The sequence below is a fragment of the Trachypithecus francoisi genome, unplaced genomic scaffold (assembly GCF_009764315.1).
Source record: "Trachypithecus francoisi isolate TF-2019V2 unplaced genomic scaffold, Tfra_2.0 Lachesis_group19, whole genome shotgun sequence".
Taxonomy (NCBI): Eukaryota; Metazoa; Chordata; class Mammalia; order Primates; family Cercopithecidae; genus Trachypithecus; species Trachypithecus francoisi.
Genome location: NW_022681464.1, coordinates 20,838,083 through 20,854,837, shown reverse-complemented (window position 1 = coordinate 20,854,837; position 16,755 = coordinate 20,838,083). Strand labels below are relative to the sequence as shown.

General features: G+C 37.9%; 1 protein-coding gene across 4 annotated transcripts in view; it reads left to right on the top strand.

Moving 5' to 3' along the window:
- MAPRE2 (microtubule associated protein RP/EB family member 2) overlaps positions 1–16,755 on the top strand; it is a 170,161-nt gene that overhangs the window by 127,173 nt on the left and 26,233 nt on the right. For all 4 annotated transcript variants that reach the window (XM_033177994.1, XM_033177993.1, XM_033177992.1 and 1 more), the window contains one exon: positions 186–399. In XM_033177994.1, the coding sequence (XP_033033885.1) occupies positions 186–399 (214 nt within the window). The remainder of the gene's footprint in view (positions 1–185; positions 400–16,755) is intronic.

Below are 16,755 nucleotides of genomic sequence, written 5' to 3'. Positions count from 1 at the left end.
CCACATTTTCTTTATCCATTCATCTGTTGATGGACACTTAGGTTGCTTCCAAATCTTAGCTATTATAAACAGTGCTGCCATAAACTTACAAGCGCACATATCTTTTTGAGATACTCTTTTCCTTTCTTTTGGGTATATATCCAAACATGAGATTTGTAACTCACATAGTGATTTTTTTATTGCAGGTAATTCCAGTGGAGAAGCTAGTGAAAGGACGTTTCCAGGACAACCTGGATTTTATTCAATGGTTTAAGAAATTCTATGATGCTAACTACGATGGGAAGGAGTATGATCCTGTAGAGGCACGACAAGGGCAAGATGCAATTCCTCCGCCTGACCCTGGCGAACAGATCTTCAACCTGCCAAAAAAATCTCACCATGCAAACTCCCCCACAGCAGGTATTGTCACCATGAGATTGCAGGAGTTGCTTTCATCTTAGAGAATGGCTCAGACCCTTCTGTGCTTTACCATGTGTTTCTGATTGATTCTTCCCAGCCGTCAATATTTTAATGCCTTTGGATGGTTTCTACTCTTGTCTGTTTCACCACATTTATCTTCCTGTGACCCATTTGTCATTAGTCTAACCGTCTTCATTTAAACTATTAAAAAGGCAGAGCTATTTGCATTTTATCACTGAAGGGGGTAGTGAAAATAATACTCCCAGGATAGATTTCTTTTTCCTTTTAGTTTTTCCAGAAATTTCAAGTAGCCTGTTTAGATTTTGACTGAAGTATTTTTACTGCTTAATTGCTGGCAGTACAGACCAGAATATGAACTGAACTATGTTGTTAAATACGGATCATCATCTCTAACCCTTCATTAACTGTACATCCTATCTCCTCTGTAGGCAGTGGCAATTTTTATGCAGTAACATTCAGCAATACCCTATTTATCCAGCTTTGTCCAAAAGTGAAGTCGTTGAGGAAAAATATCTGGAACACTAAAACTTTAAAAACTTCTGTGGATTAAAAAAAAAAACTTTCTAAAATATAAACATCCTTACCATAAACAGCAGGCTTCACCAAGCAGAATGTGTTCTTATAAAATTGGGTCATTATTATAAACACGAGTTGGGTACTGCACAATTAAACATTTAATCATCCAAAATCATGTTTCCGTCTCAGCTGTGGAACCCAGTGTTCAAACTTGTTAAATCAGTAGTAACCTTAATTTTGTAAATAAAACAGATTTCTTATTTATGCCCAAACTGCAATCAGAATGGAGTACAAATGGTTAACAGGACCACATAGGTGGTAATAGCTTTGAAATCACAATTTTGCTCACTGTTAAGCAGCATTTTTATCATCTTATTTCTGGATTTATGACTGTATTCCAGCTGGACTGAAACCATTGGAAAACTGACATTACTTTTTGAAACTTTTTTAATATTTAAAAATAAATATTTTTAAAATATTTTTAAGGATAACAGATGAATACTTACACTCACTAGTATGAATTAGATGAATTCTTCATCTGCATTAAAATAGTACTCATGTAGATGAAGAGGAATGAACAACTCTGGAAGAGTTGTTAGGAGGCAAAATAGACTGGATGTTGGTAATGGCTGAATACTGGGATAAGGAGATGTTAAACATGGCGTCTTACGCAACTGGAAGGATTTGGGATTTTGTTCAAGAATTGCTGAAAGAGAACCAGATTTGGGAAGAAATCTTGAGTTTGTTTTGAACATACTAAGTTTGAGATTCATTTGTGACATCTAAGAGAAGATCAACATAGGCAATTTTTGTGTTGGGAGTGGTGCACATGTGTGTCTGGAGCTCAAAGGAGTTATAGGCTAAAGATAAACATTTGCGATTCTTCCATATATTGATGTAATGGATGCTGGAAGCAAATACTGAGTGATAAAGGGTAGAGTGCCTTGAGAAACTTGGGCATTTACTGGTTGAGTAGAAGAGGAAGGGCTTGCATAGGAAGAAGGGAAGGTGCCAGAAAGAATGAAGGAAACTAGGAAGTGATGTGTCAGGGAAGCAGAAGGTAGGGAGCATAATGGTCAAGAATGTCAACATCTGTTGAGAAGTCAAGTTAAATGAGGCCTGAAAGAGTTCATTAGATTTCTCAATTTGAATGATTTCTCCATTCAGTAGAATGGTAGAGCCAGGAATGGCTTGAAGACAAAGTTGGAGGAAGGAAATTGAGACAGTGAAAAGATCCGACTTTGGAGCCATAATGGGTGAGCCTATATAGAATAAAGAAAACTAAGCACAGATCTTTGGAAATATATACATTTAAGGGGGAGGAGGAAGAAGAGGAAGCTGCAAAAAAGATGAACATCAGGAAGAAAACCAGGAGAGCTCAGCATCAGAGAACAAAACAGTAGGAAATTTGTAGACAGAGGAGTCAACAACAGTGCCAAATATTAATTGTGGTGATATCAAATAGGATGAAGCCTGAAAAATAGGCCAAAGTCTGACTCCTAGGAGGTGATTAATAGTCCCTCAGAGAATTGGTCCATTAAAATACTGAGGGCATAGGCCTAGATTGCAGCAATTTAACAAGGACTTGTGGAATTGGAGACAGTCAGAGTAGATTCAACCTTTAACAAATGTGTCAGGAAAAAAAATGGGGGAAAATAAACACATTTGGTTTGTGTAGGGAAAAGAGTGATAGCAGCTTCAGGAAATAAGATTGGAAGGAAAATGGTATTCTTTTTCAACTGTTCTTGTTTGCTTTTAGGATAAGGCAATATAAACAGGTTTGTAAGATGGGAGACATGTCTGTGGAGAAGGAATCATTGAAAATAGGAAAAAGAGGGGAAACTGGAGTATGACGCTAAAGCTGAAGGGAAAAGATGAGATGTCAAGGGCATAGATAGAGGGTTAGAAAAGAAAAGAGAGGATATTTATTTTCTTGGAGCCAAAGCAATAGGAGAGGCTGGGTAAAAATTAAGCCACAAAGATTTTGGGAAGCAAACCTTGATGGCAGTTCAGATTGGCCTTCAAGTTTTGTCGGCAGTTTTCATCAGTCTAGGGGCTGGAGTGGAGGAAAGGGGGATGTTGTGCCCTCTCCAGAGTCTGGGATTCAGGAGGTATGTGGGGTGGGAGGAAATAAAGCTAAGAAAATCAAGGGTGTCTGATATTTCTCATCTTAATGTCATTCTCTACAGTTGTGAATGATGAAGAGCTTGGACTCAAAACTCAACTGCCATTTTTTCAAGTTTTCTGTGGTGAGATTGGAGAGACCTCAGAATATTTTCTTCCACAATCATAACCTGTCCTTAATTTTTTACCCATTGGCACCAATACTCCTCCACACCCAAACAGCCTGTTACTGTGCTGCCTTGGCCTCGTTTCTAGGAATTCCCTCATCTGTCTTTCACAAAAGCCACAGAGAAACGTGTGCCATTTTGATAGAATGTCCATGAACCTGAAAGAGAAATATATATTTTCTAGAGCTTAACCTCTTGGGTGATAATGCTCAGGAAACCCATTAAAGTCAACAGATAATAAATTTTATTTTTAATGTTCTCGAAGGCAGTAATTTCCTGAGACCATGTTCCTGATACCTTGACCATGTTTACATTATTGGCATTAATCAGGGAGAAATGATATTTTCAGAAGTCAAACAGCCATTCCCTTTTTAATAAAATATGCTCTGGTTTTTGGGCATCGTGGGGTAGTAAAACTATACTGGGGATATATCACATATAGAGTGTTATTATTAAAAGCCATGATAGGAGAAAGGCTCCTATAAATGCATTAAGACCTCATTTTTTCTAGACGTCGTATATCCAGTTATTGGGAATACAGCCGAGATAATGTAAGCCAAAATGTCTTCTAAGAGTCAGAATAGGTGTTGTAAAACCTGTGCTGTAAAATGTATGCACTTCAATCTTCATTCATGAGAATTTCTGAGGTACTTACTCAGGGTGTGTTTGCTCTTTCTTAATTTAGACATAATTGTAATAAAGATAGGGATGTGGTTTCTTAGCACATAGCTCATTAGGGCAAGGAATATACAGGTATCAATAGAAAGTACAAACCTCAGTTAAAAAAAAAAAAACTTAGCAAAACCTTACTAAAGAGCCTAATAGTATCCTGGGATCTGTATTACAAGATCAAATCGTTCTATTGCCTCTCAGTAGTCTTTAGTATATGTATGATACCAGCAGGCAGTGATCAATACTCTCATAGATCCCTTACGCTTCTTAGAATTGTCATAATTCTCTGTAATATTTGACCCTGATTTATTTCCCTCGTGAACTCTATTTTTACATTATCCAAACTGGCCCCCCCGCTTCTGGGAGTCACTCAAAGCCATTCTCTTTATACACAGTCTGCTTTTGTTCATCTGAAATTTAGAGCAAATGAACGGTGATGGTCAGCAGTCTGGAAAATTCACGTATCTGTATCACATTTATCTCACAGTGTTGCCAGGTCACTAATCTATAGCAGTAATTTTGTTCCCACCTCTAAGCCTTGGTCATTTCTTAATTATCTGCATTAGTGTACATAAGCAGTGGCTGGTATAATTGAAAGCAGGTGATGGTCCTTAATTTTTTTATTTTGAGTTTGGAATACTTGATTTTTTTTTTTAGTGGATTTATCTCTCCCCCAAAATTTCCTTAGGCCAATATTAAAATTAGCTTGCATGTCCTAACTATTATACAGTAAGAGCAGTAAGTGGCAGCTCCCAAACATTTTGTATAACAGAGGGACCAGATTAGAGTGGAAAAAGTGATCCTGGAGTAGACTGTCACCATTATGATAATTAAGAAAGGACTTAGTCTACATTAGCAAGAAAAAAAAAAAGTGCTTTTACATCATACAGACTACTTATATAAGCATGCAGCAGAGATTGCTATGTATACAATAGATATATTCTAAATACTTGGTGCATCCTGTTTTTGTACGAACATGCTAGATTTTTCAACCATTTTGATACAGAGAAAAGCTTTTCTTTATGATTCAGAGAAGCCTTAGAATAGTTTGGCTGTGGCTTCTCTGTGTGTCGTTGGGGACTTTACTGTAACAAGCTTACTGCATAAGCAGAGGCTGTCATCTAAGAGTAAATGGCTGCTTGGTAAGTTTTATTGTCTACATTCTGAGGAGTTGCATCTTGAATTGGTTTTAATATACCAACCAGGGACATGTATTAAAATATACGTTTTCATAATGATAGATATGTAAGTACATGCATCATTGTGACTCATGATGTTTGTAAATTTATTGCCGTGAGCCATATCTGCAACTCAAGATAACTGTTGGTGCGGATTGGTTTTTATGTGTGAACACTTACTAAACATAAAAGGAAATTCAAAGTTATGTAGTTACTATAGCAACAACAGCTTAGACACATTGCAGATTCACATACATTCATGTATTTAAATCAAATGCCCATATATAAATATAGTGTGATAGATTTAGAGTTGCTATGGAAATTCAGTTTGAGCTTTCTGCTTTCCTTAGGGACTTCAATGTTTCAGCCTTAAAATCAGATTAATAGGAATGCTAGAAAAGTGGTTTCAAAAGGAAGCAACCTAAGTAGAATAGAATAAAGTATCTGAACAATCATAATTAAATCCCTAAATGTAGATTTGAATAAATCCTAAAGTGTTTTTCAAGAACATTGTTGACTATTTGAATATTCTCACAATTACCCTTAATGTTGGGTTTTCTAAGACTGTTTGTATGACTGTAAAATGTAATCATGTTTATTCATTTATTTATTTAGCAATGTATGAGCATTTGTTGAGCACCTGTCATCTAAGTACTCATCACTTCTCACCTTCTTTTGGGAAATAAGAATTGCTTTACTTTGTTGGGGTTTTTGTTTGTTTGTTTTGCTTTTTAAGAGAAGCAGTAAAAACAGCAGTAAGAAGTGGTTTTTATCCTTGTCCTGATCTTGGCTTTATGGCCCAGAATATAGTCTTTTTTGGTCAATGGACCACATGTACTTGAAAAGAATGTGTATTCTGCAGTAGTTGGTTTGATAGTGTTTTAGAAATGTTAATTAGATCAAGGTGTTTGATAGTATTATTCAGATCTCCTATGTGTGTCTTTTCCTTACCTAATACCACTGTCAGAGGAAACAGATCTGTGTTTTATGAATTTTTTTGTTGTCCTGTTCTAACATTTGCTGCAGTCTGTTGAATTTTCATGCATTGATTATGGAATTGTCCATTTTTCCCTTTAATTCTCTCTATATTTGTTTCTTGTATTTTAGTACTCTATTACTAGATGTGTACATATTTGTGAGTGTTAAGTCATCCTGTTGAATTGACCTTTTTTGTCTTTTTTTTCCTAAAAAATGGGATACGTGTGCAGAATGTACAGGTTTGTTACATAGGTACATGTGTGCCATGATGGTTTGCTGCACCTTTTGACCAGTCCTCTAAGTTCCCTCCCCTCACCCACAACGCCCAAACAGGCTCCAGTGTGTGATATTTCCCTCCCTCTGTCCATGTGTTCTCATTGTTCAACTCCCACTTATGAGTGAGAACATGCAGTGGTTGGTTTTCTGTTCCTGTGTTAGTTTGCTGAGGAAGATGGCTTCCAGCTTCATCCACATCCCTGCAAAGGACATGACCTCATTCCTTTTTATGGCTGCGTAGTGTACCGTGGTATATATGTACCACCTTTTCTTTATCTAGTCTGTCATTGATGGACATTTGGGATGGTTCCATGTCTTTGCTATTGTAAATAGTGCTGCAATAAACACATGTATGCATGTGTTTTTATAGTAGAATGATTTATATTCCTTTGGGTATATACTCAGTAATGGGATTGCTAGGTCCAATGGTATTTCTGGTTCTAGATCCTTCAGGAATCACCATACTGTCCTCCACAATGATTGAACTAATTTTCATTCCCACAAACAGTGTAAAAACATTCCTATTTCTCCACAGCCTCGCCAACATCTATTGTTTCCTGATTTTTTAATAATCACCATTCGGACTGGTATGAGATGGCATCTCATTGTGGTTTTGATTTGCATTTCTCTAATCAGTGATGTTGAACTTTTTTTTTTTCCATATGTTTGTTGGCTGTGTAAATGTCTTATTTTGCGAAGTGTCTGTTCATATTCTTTGCCCACTTTTTGATGTTTTTTTTTTCTTGTAAATATGTTTAAGTTCCTTGTAAATATTAGACCTTTGTCAGATGGGTAGATTGCAAAAATGTTCTCCCATTCTGTAGGTTGCCTGTTCACTCTGATGATAGTTTCTTTTGCTCTGAAGAAGCTCTTTAGTTTAACTAGATCCCATTTGTCAATTTTGGCTTTTGTTGCAATTGCTTTTGGCATTTTTGTCATGTAGTCTTTGCCCATGCCTGTGTCCTGAATGGTATTGCCTAGGTTTTCTTTTAGGGTTTTTATGGTTTTGGGTTTTACATTTAAGTCTTCAATCCATCTTGAGTTAATTTTTGTATAAGGTGTAAGGAAGGGGTTCAGTTTCGGTTTTCTGCGTATGGCTAGCCAGTTTTCCCAGTACCATTTACTGAATAGGAGATCCTTTCCCCATTTCCTGTTTTTGTCAGGTTTGTCAAAGATCAGATGGTTGTAGATGTGTGGTGTTACTTCTGAGGTCTGCTCCATTGGTCTATATGTCTGTTTTGTTACCAGTAACCATGTTGTTTTGGTTACTGTAGCCTTGTAGTATAGTTTGAAGTCAGGTAGTGTGATGCCTCCAGCATTGTTCTTTTTGCTTAGAACTGTCTTGGCTATAAAGGATCTTCTTTGATTCCATATGAAATTTAAAATAGTTTTTTTCTAATTTGGTGAAGAATGGCAGTGGTAGTTTGATGGAAATAGCTTTGAATCTATAAATTACTTTGAGCAGTATGGCCTTTGTATTGTGTGAAGTGTGTTCCTCTTTATCTTTGATAATATTCTGTGTCTTGAAATCTATTTTATCTGACATTAATCTAGCTACTCTAGCTTTTTTATGCTTACTATTGCATGGCATCATCTTTCTCCATGATAATTTAAATTTCTACCTGTCTTTGTCTTTATATTTAAAGTGCAACAGCATGTAATCAGGTCTGCTTTTTTATTCATTCTGATAATCTCTACTGTTTAATTGGAGTGTCCAGTCCATTTACATTTCATATAATCATGTAATTATTGATTTGATTGGATTTAGATCTACCACATTATTTGTTTTCTGTTTGTCCCCTCTGTTTCTTGTTTTGTTGTTTCTCCCTTCCTATCATCTTCTGGATTTTTAAAATATTTTTTTAGGTTTCTATTTTAATTTACTTACCACCTTTCAGACTACACCTCTTTCCACTTATTTTTTAGGTGTTGCTCTAAGGATTACATATATATTCTTGTTTTTTCACACTATCCTTAAAATTAATACTGTATACCTTTATGTAAAATGTGGAAACCTTGCAACCACCCCTCCCCATTGTTCTTTGTTATAGTTGTCATATGTATTACATTTATATACATTATGAACCTCACAAGATAGATAATGTTACAACTTTTGCTTTAAACCTACACTGTCTAATACAGGTTGGCTTTTGAACACTTGAAATGTGCTTGTTCATCATTAAAATGTGCTGTGTGTATAAAATGCATGCTGAATTTAGAAGACTCAGTGTGAGAAACAGAATGTAAAACATCTAATAATTTTTGTATTGATTACATGTAGAAATTATATTTCATGTATGTTGTATACATTTTGCATATGTTAAAATCAGTGGAGCTTTTTTACCTTTTTGATGTGGCTACTAGAAAATTTATGTGGTTCACATATTTCTATTAGACAGTTATGCTTTAAACAGTCTATTGTAAAGAAATTACGGGAAAAGTTGTTTGTTTCATATTTTTACTATTCTCAATGTTCTACATTTCTGAACACCCAAGTTCCCTACCGGTTTCGTTTCTCTTTAGCCTGAAGGCCTTTTGTTGGGATTTCTTATATTGCAGGTCCAGTGGCAAAAATTATTTTTGATTTTTCTTTTTCTGTAAATATCTCTTTTTTAACTTTCATTCTTAAAGAATATTTTCACTTGATAAAGGATTCAAGCTGGGTTTTGTTTTTCCTTTTGTTTTATTTTTTGCCTGTAAGCACTTTAAAGATGTTATTCCACTGCATGTGGCCTCCAAAGATAAGAAGTGCATACTCATTCTACCCTGTATGTAATACATAGTTTTTCTCTAAGTGCAGTCAAAATTTTCTCCTTATCTTTGGTTTTCAGTAGTGTGACTATGATGTGCCTAATTATGGTTCTCTTTGAATTTATCTTGTTTTGGAGTTCATTATGCTTCCTGAATCTGTGAGTTTATGTCTTTGGGAAGATTCCAAGCATTATTTTTTCAGGTTTTTTTTCAGCTCCATTCTTTCTCCTATCCTTCTGGGACTTCATTTATCCATATGTTAGAGCTTTTGAAATTATACCAAAAGTCCCTGAGGCACAGTTGATTTTCTTCCCAGTACTTATTTTCTCTCTTCTTTAGATTAGATGGTTTATGTTGATGTAAATTCAAGTTTACCCTCTCTTTCCTGTGTCATCTTCATTCTACTGTTGTAGAAGTCTTCATTTTAAAATTTCAGCTATTGTGTTTTTCTGTTTACTTTTTTTTTCTTTCTCTGCTGAGTTTGCCTATCTTTTCATTCATTAGGAGCCTATTTCCTTTACTTCTCTAAGCAGGCTTATGGTAGCTGCTTTGAAAGTTTTTGTCTGCTAATTCCATTATTCTGGCCATCTCACAATTGACATCTGTTGATTTTATTTTTCTTTGAGAATATGTCACATTTTCCTGGCCCTTTATATGTCAAATAATGTTGGGTTATGTCTTAGTTATTGTGAATTTTAATGCTCTGAAGACTGGATTTTGTTATATTGCTGCAAAGAAGGTTGATGTTTGTGAGTTAACAGGCATTTAACTCAATTAGAGTCCAAGGGAAAAATACTCAGGAAGTTAACTCCCATTCAAGGGGATCTAACCTTAGCCTCAAGCCTGTGCCTTTATGTAAGACTTCCTTTTCCTTGTTCCTGCAAAGATGCCCTAAATCTTCATTTACCTTTTTGAGAAACTCCTTAATTTAACCACAAATGTTGGTCTTTCCCTAAAACCATTATTTACTCTAAGAAATTAACTCTAGGACAGTCTATGATGCCATTTGACTTCCCAGAGCCCTGTAGGGTGGGTATAGTTACCCTTCTTGTCCCTTGATGGTCTCGCCATCAGGATGAGTCATGCCTGTTTATTCTTACAGTTTGCCAGTATATGCCTGCTTGGTACTGCTATTTTACAGTCCCCAGTCACTTATCCACATACTCTCCTACCCAAGTCCCTTACATATGTCTTTAAGGATCAAATATTAATTTTAGAAATCATGTAATAATACAAGGAAGAGATGCATTTTTCTTACTAGCCCCATAATTAGCAAGATTTCTTTTCAAATAGATGTTAGTACTTCTCATTATTATGCAGAACACTGTTTCTTTCTTTTCTTTTCTTTTTTTCTTTTTCTTTTTTCCTTTTTTTAAATTGAGTCTCACTCTTGTTGCCCAGACTGGAATGCAATAATGCAACCTCCGCCTCCCGCATTCAATCAAGCGATTCTCCTGTCTCAGCCTCCCGAGTAGCTGGGATTATAGGCATGCACCACCACGCTCGCTAATTTTGTATTTTTAGTAAAGATGGGATTTCTCCATGTTGGTCAGGCTGGTTTCAAACTCTCAACCTCAGGTGATCCACCCGCCTCGGCCTCCCAGAGTGCTGGGATTACAGGTGTGAGCCACCATGCCCGGCAGAACACTGTTTCTTTTACCCAACCCCTACCTCATATTAGCATTGCATCCTTTTGACCTGTTCATATTAAGAAACTATTCCGTTGCTAAGCTGCATACCATTTAATGGCTACTCCCTTAGCTACATTAAGACTTGGAAAAAATAGAAATATTCTAATGGCTCAACTAATTAAATTCTTATAGAAGATCCCCTACTCCCTGGAAGAAGAGAGGTAGCAGTAGTTTTGTTCTTCTGGTTACATACTTAAGATGTATAAAAGACACTGCTAGACATTGAGATAGTTTTCTCCTCAAAGAAGAACTGAAACTGCATTTCTCTACATTTAAGTCTGTTCAGGCTGCTGTAACAAAATGTCATAAACTAGGTAGCCTTGTATAAACAACAGAAATGTATTTCTCACAGTTCTGGGGACTGGGAAGTCCAAGACCAGTCCACCAGCAGATTCAGGGTCTGGTGAGAGCCCTGTCCACATATATGGTGCCTTCTGTTTCCTCAGATGGTGAAAGAGGCAAAGCCCCTTAGGCCTGTTTTATAAGGGCATTGATCTCATAGAGATCATGACCCATTAGACCTCCCAAAGACCCCACCTTCTTAGTACTACTGTGTTGGGGATTAGGTTTCAATGTATAGATCTGAGGGGGACACAGACATTCAGACCATAGCACCTACCTCTTATGATGATAAAAACCACAGCATAAAATACGAGCAGTGCCCTGCCTTGCCAGTACACTGAATATTTCCGAGTTTAAAATATTGAGCAGAGAGAAGAGCAGAAAATTATGAAGAATTCTGGAGTTTCAAATGGGAATCTCCTGGCAGTATCTGTAGAAAAGCCCAAGGGCTTCTTCCTAGGAAGAGCCGTACATTTTTCATTCCCATCCTAATTTCTTTGCTTACTGAGATAGCATTTTTGACAGATGATTTACTAATTCAATTTGCAATTTTTAATTATTTTGGATTTCTGGGTCAAAGTATGTACATTTAAAAAAAACTAGAGTATTTTAAAGCTTAGAGATCAAAACCTACAGAATGTTGTGGTACTATTACTATGCAACTCAAATCTGAATCTTAATCTGAATAGAATTTTTCATGAAAATTAGGGAAAATGAAAACATTTAAAAGGTAGAAGGCCAGGCACAGTGTGGCTCATGCCTGCAGTCCCAGCTTTTTGGGAGGCCAAGGTGGGAGGATTGCTTGAGCTCGGGAGTTTGAGACCAGCCTGGGCAACATGGCAAAACCCTGTCTCTACAAAAAATACAAAAATTAGCCAGGCATGGTGGCACATACCTGTAGTCCCAGCTACTCAGGAGGCTGAGGTGGGAGGATCAGTTGAGCCTGGGGCTCAAGGCTGCAGTGAGCCATGTTCATGCCACTACACTCCAACCTGGGCAACAAAGTGGAACCCTGTCTCAAAAAAATAAAATATAGAAGGAGTCATCAGTAATATTAGCAAATATTTATTGAGCACATATTAAGTGTCAGCTATTATCCTAAGAACTTAATATGTATTCAACAATTCTAAAAGACAGATCATATTATATTACCCTCCACTTTAAAGTTGAGGAAACTGAGGCACGGAGAGATTTAGTAACTTGCCAGGGTCACACACTAGAAGGAGAGGACTTAAGATTTAAGGCCAGACTCTGTGATTCCAGAACCCATGCGCTTTCATCATTATATTATATTGCGCCTCTCATATGTCATGGATGTGGTCTTGTTTTCTCCTCTTACCTCCTCCCCACACTATACTGAACCACAGTAAATTTCACAACCAAATTCAAATTACATGGTATATGGAGGATATAAAAAGCTCTGCAGTGTTACTTAGGCTTGAGACGACAGAACACATGCTGTTCTATTGAGATGACATTTATTTTTTTATCGTGATTTTTCAAAAGTTCAAAAACATTTCCTTTCATCCAACCAGTAAGTTCTAGGGTGAGAGAGAGTTACTATACTGTAGAGTTACTGTCTACATTTATAGATGCAGGAAATGTTAAAACCATTTGTTCCAGGCCTCTTATTAGCTCAAAAGCAGAAGTGTATATAAAGCCAAGAATATTGAGCCCTAGATTAGTAGAATTACTAATCTCTGATTTTTTAATCCTTCAAATCAATTAGCTCTCCATGTGAATGGTCTGGGTGATTTGAAAGTGAAGGATAGACGCCATTGGCATGTATTTGGGCACGTAGAATCTGTTCCTTCGCACAGGGCTCTGCAGAGGAGGGCGAGGGTCTCCATTGTTGTCCTCCCTGCACTGGCAGACCATCCTAGCCCTTTTCAAAATAGCACTGGGTCATTAATCTTATATAGATGTTCCTGATATGTGTTGAAATATTAATTCTGTAACTAAATCCCATGTCCTCATCTGATGGATCATTCCTTTTCTCTCCATAGGTATAATATCAGATTTTACTTCCAGCCTAACTGTAAACCTCGCCAGACCACACAAGACGGTGACTTAGCATTCATTCTTAGTTTCCACAAGCAGAATGTCATAGATTGTCTGTGAACCTTTTTTTTTTTTTTTTTTTTTTTTTTTTTTGAGACGGAGTCTCACTCTGTCGCCCAGGCTGGAGTGTGGTGGCCTGATCTCAGCTCACTGCAAACTCTGCCTCCCGGGTTTACACCATTCTTCTGCTTCAGCCTCCCGAGTAACTGGGACTACAGGCACCCGCCACCTTGCCCGGCTAGTTTTTTGTATTTTTTAGTGGAGACGGGGTTTCACCATGTTCAGGATGGTCTCGATCTCCTGACCTCGTGATCTGCCCATCTTGGCCTCCCAAAGTGCTGGGATTACAGGCTTGAGCCACTGGGCCCGGCCCCCTATTTTTCTTTATTATTGATACCTTTTTTTGTTACTTAGTATATTGGGCAGGAATCGAAAACAGCTTTGACTTGTAGAATTTTCTAGAATCCCTTTGAATTGGGTGAATTACACTATAACTCAACTCTGTCTTGTTCAATCATTGTTCCCCCATTGCCTGGCCCGTAGAAGGTCCTCATGTAATTATTGAGTTGATGAGTTTAAGCTGAATCTTTGCAGCGTTCATCTGGATCAAGGAAGATGTAGTACTCAGTCAACACATGGCTGTTTTTGAAGTGCTCTCGAGTCATATCCATTACCTGAGAAGCCTCTTACACTGTAACTTAGAAAGTATGCTAGTACACTATGCAATAGCTCAGAAAATGTTGCCTTTTGAAATTTTATTTCAATAGTTTTTGGGGTACAGGTGGTTTTGGTTATATGGATAAGTCCTTGTATGGAGATTTGAGTGCACCCATCACCTGAGCAGTATACACTGTACCCAATATGTAGTCTTTTCTCCCACACTCCCCCCCAACCTTCCCCACCCCCGATTCCCAAAGTCTATCATATCACTCTTATGTCTTTGCATCCTCATAACTTAGCTCCCACTTAGAAGTGAGAACATGCACTATTTGATTTTTCATTCCTGAGTTATTTCACTTAGAATAATGGCCTCCAGCTCCATCCAAGTTGCTGCAAAAGATATTATTTCATTCCTTTTTATGGCTGAGTAGTATTCTATGATGTATGTATACCACATTCTCTTTATCCACCCGTTGGTTGATGGGCACTTAAGTTGGTTCCATATCTTTGCTATTGTGAATTGTGCTGCTATAAACATGTGTGTGCAAGTGTCTTTTTCATATAATTACTTCTAGAAAATGTTTCTTAACAGTTCCTACTTCTTGGATTCCTTGCCCTTTTTGTGAAAGCTTTACCTGAATTCTCATTCTTTTTTACTAATTGATCTAGTTTGTCAACAGATGTTTGATGCTGCACTGTAAGAGATTCTGGAGATACACAGTGATTCTAACAAGACCCCTGTTTTCAAGGGGATTACATCCTAGTGGGAAAAGTTGACAATAAATAGGCAATAATAATAAAGGGAGGCAAGTTCCCTCAGCATGTGTAGGAAGAACACCTGGGGTAGTCTTAAACATCTTCTATAAAGGTTTCTGAAATAAGTGAAGTTCAAGCAAAACTTAATGAATAAGTAGATGTTAGCCAAATGGAGGTGTGTTGAAGAGCATTCCGGGCAGAAAGACAAGGATGCTGAAGTCAAAAGAATGGGCTCCATTCAGTAAAGTGCATGTTGTTCGGTGTGGATGTTGAGATATGAGACTGCAGAGGGAAGCGGGGCTCTTCTTATTGCTAAAAAAATAAAATCACAAACTTAGCAGCTTAAAATAACACTTATGCATTATTTTATAGATTCTAAAGTCCAGGCATATCTTAGCTGGGTTCTCTGTTTTAGGATCTCACCAGACTATAATCCAGGTATCCACTGGGTGGTGGTCTCATCAAAGGCTCAACTGGGGAAAGATTTGTTTCCAAGCCCCCTCAAGTTGTTGACAGTTTTCTTGAGGCTGCAGGACCAAGGCTTCAGTTTCTTGCTGAAAGCACCCTCAGTTCCTAGAGGCCACTTGCACCTCCTTACCTTATGGGCTTTTCCAATAAAGATGCTTACTTCATGGCAACTACTTCTTCAGGGCAATAGGGGAAGTCTCTCTGGCATGTTTGCCAGCAAGATGGTCATGTAGTAACGTAATGGTGAGAGTAACTCCCATTACCTTTGCCATGTTCTGTGGGTTAGAGTCAGGTCACGGGTCTTACATACACTCAAGGGGAGGCTGTTATACAAAAACATGAACACCAGGAGGTGGAGATTAATAGGGTAAGGGGATTACTTTAGGATTTGTTTGTCACACTGAGGTTACACTTTATAGTAGGGAGTCATGGAAAAGTTTAAGCAGAAGTGTGCTTTGTATTATAGAAAACACATTAGAGAGGGCACAGTTAGAATCTCGTAAACCAGCTAAGAGGCTTTGCCGCAAACCACATGGGAGAAGACAGTGGCCTTAATGAAGGCAGTAGCCATGTGGGTGATTGAGACCCTAAGATGATACAGTCAGCAAAATTGGATGATTAATGGGATATGGGAAGTAAAGAAGAGGAGGAAATCAGGGATAAATGTTACACACATTTCTAACTTAGTAGTCGGTTGGTAGAAGCAGAGATACCTGGACCAGGAGCCTGGTGAGCATGGGGCTCACCTCGGAATTCTCCCTTCCCTGAGCTCCAGCCTGCCCTGGGGCCTCAGATCATGTCTCTCTTAGCAGTGTCTGGATAAGATGGTGTTCATGGAGCACAGCAGGTTAGCCACCATCAAATAAACAACCACAAGCACTGGTCTTGCTAGTTGTCAGTCAGTAGGGGCTCTGGCTGGAGTCTAAAGGACATATTATAAACTTAGTACTTACGTTCCCCCAAAATGACCATCCTAGTGTATAAGCTTTTTGGTAAATGAGTACTGCATACCAGGAGTGCAGTAGTACCTTCGATGTCATTGTTGTGGTAATGCCTGTGTGTCATCTGCCCAGCGGGCTGGCTCAGTGTGCTGGGCTCTGTCACCATCTTCCCCTGTTACTGCAGTGAACAGGCGTACTCCTCTAAATTATTGTTGGGATGGGGTGAGTGAGCCTCACCATTTCTATTGCTCTGAGAATGATCAAAGAATAATATTTTGAATGAAGATAGTGATTGGATTTGACACCGAATGTGTTTCAAAGGACACTTAATTTTTTACCAAGATGTGAGGTGTGAAAAGTCAGTAGTTTATCGAAAGAAATAGATAGCATGTTGAAATAACTATTTAAAAGATAGAATTTTTAATACTTGAGCCATTGTAAGATGCAAAACACTTTCCTGCATTTTTCCTCCTATGAAAAATTCTCTGAAACCAGAGTGACTCAAGCAGAGCCTGGAAAATACTGGAGAATCACATGATAGCTAAAAATAAGCACATCATCTCTAGCAAGGACAGTAAGCAGGGCAGAAGTAACTCGGTATGTGAAGGCTCACACTCACTGGATATGCTCAGGAGAGTCAGGCCCTCTGTCCTTTGCAGGGGCAGACTTTGAGACCACCGGTCAGCGAAGAGAGGTCCTCAGGAGCTGGTCATTCTGTGCTGCAGTAGCCATGCCCTTGGCAGACCCCCGACCT